The sequence below is a fragment of the Tripterygium wilfordii genome, chromosome 11 (assembly GCF_013401445.1).
Source record: "Tripterygium wilfordii isolate XIE 37 chromosome 11, ASM1340144v1, whole genome shotgun sequence".
Taxonomy (NCBI): Eukaryota; Viridiplantae; Streptophyta; class Magnoliopsida; order Celastrales; family Celastraceae; genus Tripterygium; species Tripterygium wilfordii.
The window spans coordinates 10259660-10268476 of NC_052242.1; the positions used below are offsets into that span (position 1 = coordinate 10259660).

Consider the following 8817-nt stretch of genomic DNA (forward strand, 5'->3'; position numbering starts at 1 on the left):
GATCCAATCTCCCCTTTTCGTTGCTAATGGCTTCTTTTTATACTTATCTTGTGCAGTTATCAGTAGTTTGCAACGGTTGAGGAAGTTGGTAGCAGTTGAGGAAGTTTCCTATCAGTTTTAGACATAATCGTTGATGTAGAACTGCCTTATCTTCGGCTTCGTCCTTTGGCAGTCTGATCGGCCTTTGTGTATCGGCCTTTTGTGTTTATATCGACTTTGTATTGCCTTATTTGACCAAGTCTTTTTGCACTGTATGTTTTAGTCTCAAATATGTTGGGCTTTATTGACCAATTGTCTCTGTGGACTTATGTTTTGGTTTGACCCATTTATTTTTGAATTGGGTTGAACATGACCTTTATATTTGAATAGAATTGAACTTGACCCCTACAATTTGCCCCCTATTTTTGAGTTTATTTTAACTCAAAAATTTTTTGTTTGGGAATATATCGTCTTTTCGACTTTTGTCTTTCTTGACTTTAGTTATTGTTTCATACCTCTGGTATTTTGATTCATGTTCACTTTGTAACCAGACAAAATAATATAAACATCTCATAGTTTTGTACCTTGAACCTAGGCTCAATTCCAAACCACGTAAACCTTTCTATCTTGCTTTACTTTCTCCAAATTTCTGATAAACAATTCAGTTGTTGAATTATTGCATCAACAAGAAGACGATGAGGATGCGAAGAAGAGATTCAATGTCTGCTTCTCATCTCCTTTGAGGTATGAATTTTACTGAATTACTTACTTCCTCGGCTCGCTCTGTTTTCATTCTCAAGCTGCTTCTACTTTGCCTAAATATTTCAATTAAGTACTCAACCACACTTTAAAGTTTGAACTGCAGCCGGCAGGGTTGGCTGTTTGAGATGTGAGGGTACATTACATGATACAACCATCCCTAGTTTTTAGGCATATGCTCCAACATCATAAGCAGGTCGTTATGTTGTCTTTGCAAACTTTCTTGCAACTGCCCCAGCTGTTATCCCTAATTTGCTTATATTGGCTACTTGGTAATTTGTGTTGATTTAGGAGTAGCTTAGTTTCTAGTACAATTTCTCTCTTAAGAAATCTACTACTTTCTTTGAATTATTTGTAGTGATGGGTTTTGTGTATCGTGATTCAGGATTCGATATGCTGACTTTATCTCTCGTTCGAGATGCGGAGGAGGAGAAAGGTCTCATTAATTTAATTTATGCCTGGGGACTGGGGAGCGAGGTGGGTAGATGATTTGATATACAGTGGCATCCAATCCCACATCGGAAACAATCAGGTGCGAGGCAGTCGACTCGGAGGAATAAATAAAGAGAGGGTGGACCAAGCCAACATACATACCTGGACGGGGTCAATGGGCGATCAATAAGGCCCATGGCCTAGGCTGGTGGCCCCCATTGCACGCTCCGGAGGTGCACCCGCCTAACATCTCCCATTAGTGGAGACTGTACGTCGTAATTTGTGGCAGTGGGGGCCTGTGTTCGCGCGGCCCCTATCAATTGTACTTCAATATTTTTTATTTTTATCTAGTAAGTTCTGGTAATAAAATATTAAATTTATAATATATTTTTAACATACAGATACAATTATATGTATAAACTTCTAGAAGTTGACGTGGGGAGGTGGATGAATGTATAGGGGTGGCAAACTAAATATTTATATGTTTGGATCCTAATCTGGATTGGATTTCGGACGTAATTAATTGATTAAATTCTGATTAGTTTAATTCCAGACAAGTAAATCGAACAATAACCTAATCCACGTTATGATTCAGACAAATAAATTGAACAAAAAATTCTTGTTTGAACCCAGATTTCAGACATAATTTATGTCCAAATTTAATTAAATCCAGATCGAACAAATTCAATCATCCATAATAATTTTGCCACCCCTATGAATACACTTAGGAAAAAAAAGTTAACAAAAATTCTTTTCCAACATTGATAAGCAATTTTAATATTCTCTGCTCTGTTAGGCTTTGTTTTGTGCATCTGAATCCGGAAATTAGCCCAAACATGTTGACAGATAACAATGTGATGTGTTTGCAAGGGATCTCTCTCACACTATAAAAATAGTTGAAACAAACAATGGCACAGTAGTTCACAAGAAGCTCTTAAATATGTAGCATACTATCAACGCACTTTTGTAAAGCCGTTGTGTATGGATCTTTATTTATCCTAAAAATAATGAATTCCAGTTCTGAGACCAATCCACCACAATATCAACTATCAAGTCAGCATGAAATTTATGCTCCACCAAAGCTAACTCCTCCTCAAGGCTCGAAAAGCATATTCTCTGCTTCCTTCTTCACATCTTGAAACAACACAGAGGACAAATATCGCTCTCCGAAACTGGGGAAGACCGCCTACCAAAACAGCCATAAAGCCAGTAAAAAATAAGTTATCACATTACATCTCAGGGAAAAAAAAGAAAAGAAACTCTACATATGCAACAAAAGATTCTCTCTTGCGCAACGATATCCTTTGTAGCAATATTTTGCAGTCTAAAACTCTCTCTACAGTTGCTTCTTTTGCTGGGAGGTTGTCGGGAAGAATTCTAAAGTCAGTGTTCCCCTCTCTGTAACAACTTTCTCGAGGCCTTCAGCTTCATAGTTTGTTTTGCACCTGCTTGGTGCTCTGATAAAGTTTTTGCATTCAATTCTTTTTATTTATTTTTTTCAAAAACGGGTAGTCCAATGCATAATGAAATACCCATATCAAAAGAAAGGAAAAAGACTTACAATAATCAGCTTTCCTGCATTTTCAGGCCTCTTTGCCAACTTAATTGCAGCAGCTGCAGCAGCACCAGAAGAAATCCCAACCTAGAACATGTTCTCATAATTTTCATCAAAGATGAAGACTACTTAATGTATCAAACATGAGGAATTTTTTATTGTTTCAAAATCCAGTATATTTTGGGATACTAGAGAGAAAAATATCATGCCAGACCAGATAGTTCCTCCACTTACCAGCAATCCTTCTTTCAGTGCAAGAAGCTTGGCCATTTCTATTGATTCGTCACTTGATATCTGCGGATCCACATGCACAATATAAGTTAAGAATATCCGAGATAAATTATGTTGCAAGTGCCAGGTATAGACGAAGAATGACACTAAATGCATGGCAAAGGGAGGTATTTATTTTATTTTACAAGAATTCAAAGATCGCATGATAGCATGAGATATAGCCAAAATCATAAGGTATCACAATGACCATGAGCTAGGCACTTCATAAGGGTAAAAATTCAACTTCTTCCAACTAGCTTTGCACCTCTGTGATTAGCTCCTTGCAAGGATATGAAAACTGGCAAAATAACTAATTGCTTGAATAAATAGCATTTAAACACAAGTATTGTGTTTCCCAGCTCCTGGAGAAATTCCATACAGAAGTTCCAGGGTAGAAAGTTGGAAACTGTACTACAGCACGATAGCCCGGAGCAATGCTGTAACACAGCACAATAGTTCCAGGCTAATAATCTGCAAATACAGAACTCAGTTTCACTTTTGGACAATCGAACCTACTCTTATACTATAGAAGCTAACATCCAAGACTCACTTCCTTCTTATCAATTTCTGTATGGTTCACAAATGTCTCTGGGATGTTACAAGGATGCCTGAAGTATGCACAACAGGGAAAAAATGCAAATTATCTTTGTTACTGAATAGTACTTTTTACATTTGTCAATTTGCATCATCGAGATATTCACATATTACACCAAATGTTGCTTATCTCACATCTAATCATAGCACAAAATAGTATCAAATTCAGATTTAGAAAAGATCCCGGCCAAAAGTATTGAGGCTTACTTGAACAACTTCATCAAGTAAATTGACATCCAAAACTCCAGGGATGAACCCAGCTCCAATTCCTTGGATCTTGTGTGGACCTTTAACGAAAACACATTTGATCAGGTTAGGTAAAAAAACAATGATTTTGTTTTCCCCTTTTTAACTGAAGTTTTCATCAGGAGAGGAAATACTTCCACAAAGAAAATAAATAAGTGGCAAAAGGCTAACATTACAGGGTAGTTGAGGTCAAAATTGTTTATGCTAGTGAAAATACAATATAAAGAATATGCACTGTTGAGTGTCAGCAAATATAACACAAACTCACCAGTTTAACTAAGGTGATGCGTATGAGATCAGATATTCTTAGATGAAAATTTTATTAATCTTGCAAGTGAAATTAAAATATAGCATCATCATCATCGTCAAGGCCTTTATCCCTAATAATTTGGGTTGGCTATATGAATAAATAAGAGAAAATTAGTTGGATCCGCCAAGTGGAATCTCTTCACTCCTGTCTAAAGCTATATTCTCAACTAACTGTAGACATTCCATGTTCTTCCTAGAACTTCCATCCAAGTATTTTTTGGTCATCTTCCACTGTTCTCACTATTACTTGAATTTTCTCTCCTCTTTGCACCTGTGCACCAATATCTCTATGTTGCACATGTTCAAATCATTTTAGACAATTTTATTATTTTATTGCATCTTATAGTCGCTCACTGCTACTTGTACCTTAGATCTAACAATCTCATATTTTATCCTATCATTTCCTGTGTTACGACGCATCGAACGAATGGATTCTCATTCCTGCGACCTTCATTCTTTAGGCATGTTGTTGTCTCTTAATAGCTCCAACATTCTATAGCATACATTACTGCAGGGCTTAAAGTGTACCTAGAGGGTTTTCCCTTTAATTTCAAGGGTACTCATTAGCCACAGAAAACCCCATATGCAGTTTTCCACTTCATCCACTAAACCTTAATATAAGGCATGCTTTATCATCTCAAAGGCCGACGCTTATTAACAAGCTATCAAGATCTTTCTTCTTTTTCAATTTACCTTGTCACCCGAAGAGCACACTAAACCTTCCTGTAAACATATTCATACATCTAAGGGCCTACACATTCCGTGGCCCCAATTTACAACCACCTTTAACCCGGCAACTCAATGCCGTCAGAAAAGTTATTTGACAGGTTAAATTTAACAAAGCATTAAACGAAATGCATCGAGATTTTAAAGTACATCAGCAATTTTACATAGAGCCAAAGGCACACGATTACTTTGTTACAGAAAAAGAGTATATACTTATATTTCAGTTTGTTGGACCTTAAAACAGTTGAGAAAGGCAGAAAAAATAGAACATGCAACAGAAAACACGCGAAAACCATCATCTTATGATATTCTTTGTGAAGTATATTGTGTTCAATAGGTGAAAAAAAAGGAATTCGATATGGAGGAGCGAATGAAGAAAACTTAATGCTACTGGCATCATAAAATTGATGGTTTACAACTAAGACACAAACAGGATAGTAATCACTACTTAACAGAAAGCACTTGTTAAAGATTATTTGACTTTCTTCCCACTAAGTATGTGTGTGAGCAGCAATGGGAATTTTGCCATCTGATTGGCTGGGTATCCACCTCAAAAACTGAGATTCCTTGACATCCAAACTAGTTTTGCTTGAGTAGAAACCTAGATGCTCTGAATTTTGGATGTGAATCAGGTGCGTAAGCGATAACCAAAATAACATGGGAGGAAAGAAAAGGACAGCTGTTGTTCTATTGAATTCTAAGCCTATATGCATCAGCACAACTTGCCAACAAAGATCCAAATAGACACAACTAGAAATACTAAGGATAACTAGAAGGCAATATTATGATAAATGACGACATACAAAACTACTCGAGAGAAAGCTCTGTAATTTATTTAAGATATGCTAACACTACCCAGCTGCAGTGTTACAAAGCTGATACGACCAGTACCAAATTTACAGGAAAGAAAATATGCCACACTTCTGTACAACAACTATTCTGAAAAGAAATAAGAATATCGTGAATGAGAGAGAGAGAGAGAGAGAGAGAGAGATTTTACCAGGCTTTCCGCCAGACAAAACTGCACTCTCAACTGGTTCCACACCATAGAGCTAAATGCAAAAAGAACGGAAATTTCAGCAAAAAGGAGAAAAAAATATCAGTGGCAAATAAAGGGTGTCAAATATTTAAATTATATCTTCACAAAAGGCAATAGAAAAAAGTCAACCTTAATATTGAGGTTTTGCTCCTTAAGATATTTCCCTGCACCTGTGACTGTACCCCCAGTTCCTATTCCAGAAACAAGAGCGTCGACTTTCCCTCCTGAAACATTCCAGATCTCCGGTCCTGTAGTCTCATAGTGAACCTAGCCAAAAAAATATGATCATAAATCCTTTAAACCAGACAATCATATATGTTCAAAATAGTAGCAAATATGATACCTTTGGGTTGGCAGGGTTTTCAAATTGCTGCAGAATATAAGCATTAGGTGTCTTTGCACAAATCTCTTCCGCCTTTTGAACAGCCCCCTTCATCCCCCTGGCTGGATCTGTGAGAACCAGCTCAGCTCCAAAAGCACGGAGAACCATTCTTCTCTCAAGACTCATAGAAGCAGGCATGGTAATTATAAGTTTATAACCCTTAGCAGCTGCCATAAATGCCAACCCAATGCCAGTATTACCACTTGTAGGCTCAATGAGGACACTCTGCAACGTACAGAACAAAATAATTTTGCTTATTAGAATCTGTTCTTTTATTTCCTATTGTTCCAAAGACCAGGAAAGCACTGCTGGTGCATCAAAATACTTTTTAACAATTTCACTCATTTGACACAAAGACTGCCTTGCTATGGCCCGCTATTCTCAGACACTGAAATCACACCACTAACTGCAGATTCATGGCATGGCATGTAACATATGTTAGGGACACACAATACATCCAAAAAGTCTAGCTATTTCTACAGCAAATAACTTCCCACATTACTGTCACTAAGAGATATTACAAGAGCAGAAACCTTAACAAGAGCTTACAAATTTTGTGCTGGTATTTATATCTTAAATGTCACTAACAAATTGAATAATGGATGCCGATTGATTGAATCATTACAGCACATATTGTATGCCATATGAAAGTTTCAAGTCCAATCAGAGTCTCATTGCTCCAAAATCATATACTGTCCAACCCCAAATTCACATAATCGAACCAATATTTTCATATCCAATAACCAAATGCCTCAGGTGGTTAATACCAAAGTATATTCAAGAAACATTATCGAGAGATGCAAGGAAGGACATCATTTGATGAGTGTTGATTATATGGAATAATTTACTGACCTCACCAGGGTTAATGAGACCTTTCTCCTCCGCATCTCGAATCATACTATATCCAATCCTGAATAACGATAAACAAAACCCATCAATAAAAATAATTCAAAGATCACTGTAGCGTTCAAAATGGGATGTGATACCAATATCTGGAGTTGGAATCCAATAAGAATTGTTGCAACGGTAAGAGATTTGGAGTCCTCAAAAATAGAACTACAAGTAAAATTCCTTCAATGGAAATAATGTTCCGATTTCATACTGATTACACTACCACATAAATCCTGATAGAACAAGTACAAGAGATGCAAGATTAACCTGTCCTTGACACTAGAGCAGGGTTCCATCATCTCCAACTTGGCAGCAACTCGAGCCACACAACCATCCACAACATGGTTAAGATACACCAATGGTGTCTTACCAATCAACTATTCAAATCAAAATAGGGGGGAAATGCGTAAGACTACATAAACATTCAATATTACACCCAGAGAAAGAATTCACAATCTCATAAGTCATAATCCATAAAGGAATCTTACTTCAGTCACATCCTTAGCAATCATAGACTTCTCCTCCGCCATTTCTTGTCAAACCACTGCATAAACATCCAAAACAAGAACCGATCAGGAAAACAAAATCAAACACATGTATTCCAATCTTACAGCACTAGTATTAGCTAGTTCAAAAACCCACTTGACTTCACCCAAAAACCTATCCGAGTTGAAAACAACATATCACTGAACGGATTATTCGCTAAAATAACACATAAAGTATCGAACAACGAAGTTATGAAATGGTACAAATAATGGATTGACGCACCAAGAATCAAGAAATACTACCAGGAAAATGCAAGCTAGAAAATACGAAAACAGATATTACAAGTTTGAGCTCTCACCGAGAAACCTTATCTGAGACTGAATGAGACGAGATCGAGTATGGAAGCTTCGAACAAGATTTGTAGCAGCGGATTCCGTGTGCGTCGTCTTCCTTTTTTTTTTTGCTGTACTTAAAAGCCGGCTAGACAATATAATATTATACTAATTTGTTTAGTATTGTTTACATATTTGATTACTTTCTTTTTTCCAATATTTTAGTAATAATTAAAAACATGCATGACCACAAAATTAATTTTTTCCAAAATTCTACATTTGGTGACATTTTTTTTTTTTACCTTAACAACATCATTACATTTTTTGTAACAAAGTGACAGCCTTGCAGTGATAGGATATTATAGTTAATTTTTTTCTTTAAAAATATGTATCATCACAATTTTTTTATTTTAACATTATTACATTTTTGGTAACAAGGTGACAGCTTTACAGTGATTGGATATTATAATTAATTTTTTTCTTTAAAAATATATATCATCAAAAAAATTATTTTTTTAATTCTAAATTTGGTGACTTTTTTTTTTAACCTTAACAACATTATGCATCTCATTCTTATTTCTAGTATAAGCATGTATTTAGTTCAATTTTCACTTTTAAGTTACATTTATCATATTTCAATAATAAATTTTAAAAAAAAAGTCTTTATGTCACATTACCTACCGTGAGCCTCTTTTCAAAAAAAAAAATGCGAACTTGGAGTTTTACCAGGACCAAATAGCAAAAGAACTCAAGTCGCAAATAATTTTAGAAAGCTATTTTGGTTTGTGACAGCTTTGCTGTGATCGGATATTATTCT

General features: G+C 35.9%; 1 protein-coding gene and 1 non-coding gene across 2 annotated transcripts; one reads left to right on the forward strand and one right to left on the reverse strand.

Annotated features, from left to right (window-relative positions):
* The first annotated feature begins 1324 nt into the window (after positions 1–1324).
* Positions 1325–1487, forward strand: LOC120010008. Its single transcript, XR_005470795.1, has one exon. It is a non-coding gene; the product is annotated as a U1 spliceosomal RNA (small nuclear RNA).
* A 522-nt stretch (positions 1488–2009) lies between these two features.
* On the reverse strand, positions 2010–8162 carry LOC120009897 (cysteine synthase). Its single transcript, XM_038860624.1, has 11 exons — positions 8027–8162; positions 7671–7726; positions 7450–7559; positions 7144–7201; positions 6253–6516; positions 6039–6176; positions 5871–5922; positions 3797–3876; positions 2960–3019; positions 2732–2812; positions 2010–2356 (listed from the first exon to the last, which is right to left on the reverse strand). Exons 2-11 carry the CDS (start codon positions 7710–7712, stop codon positions 2264–2266), a joined length of 978 nt encoding a protein of 325 aa, XP_038716552.1. The 5' UTR covers positions 7713–7726; positions 8027–8162; the 3' UTR covers positions 2010–2263.
* Between the last annotated feature and the right edge of the window lie 655 nt (positions 8163–8817).

What these genes read in the sequence shown, in the direction of transcription:
- LOC120009897 (XM_038860624.1), bottom strand. Translation starts at nt 7,712, where the DNA reads ATGGCGGAGGAGAAGTCTATGATTGCTAAGGATGTGACTGAA. An exon ending in GTCTCATTAACCCTGGTGAG is followed by an intron (nt 6,517 to 7,143) that starts GTCAGTAAATTA and finishes TGTACGTTGCAG; the next exon opens with AGTGTCCTCATTGAGCCTAC. An exon ending in TACTTGATGAAGTTGTTCAA is followed by an intron (nt 3,020 to 3,796) that starts GTAAGCCTCAAT and finishes GTGGATCCGCAG; the next exon opens with ATATCAAGTGACGAATCAAT.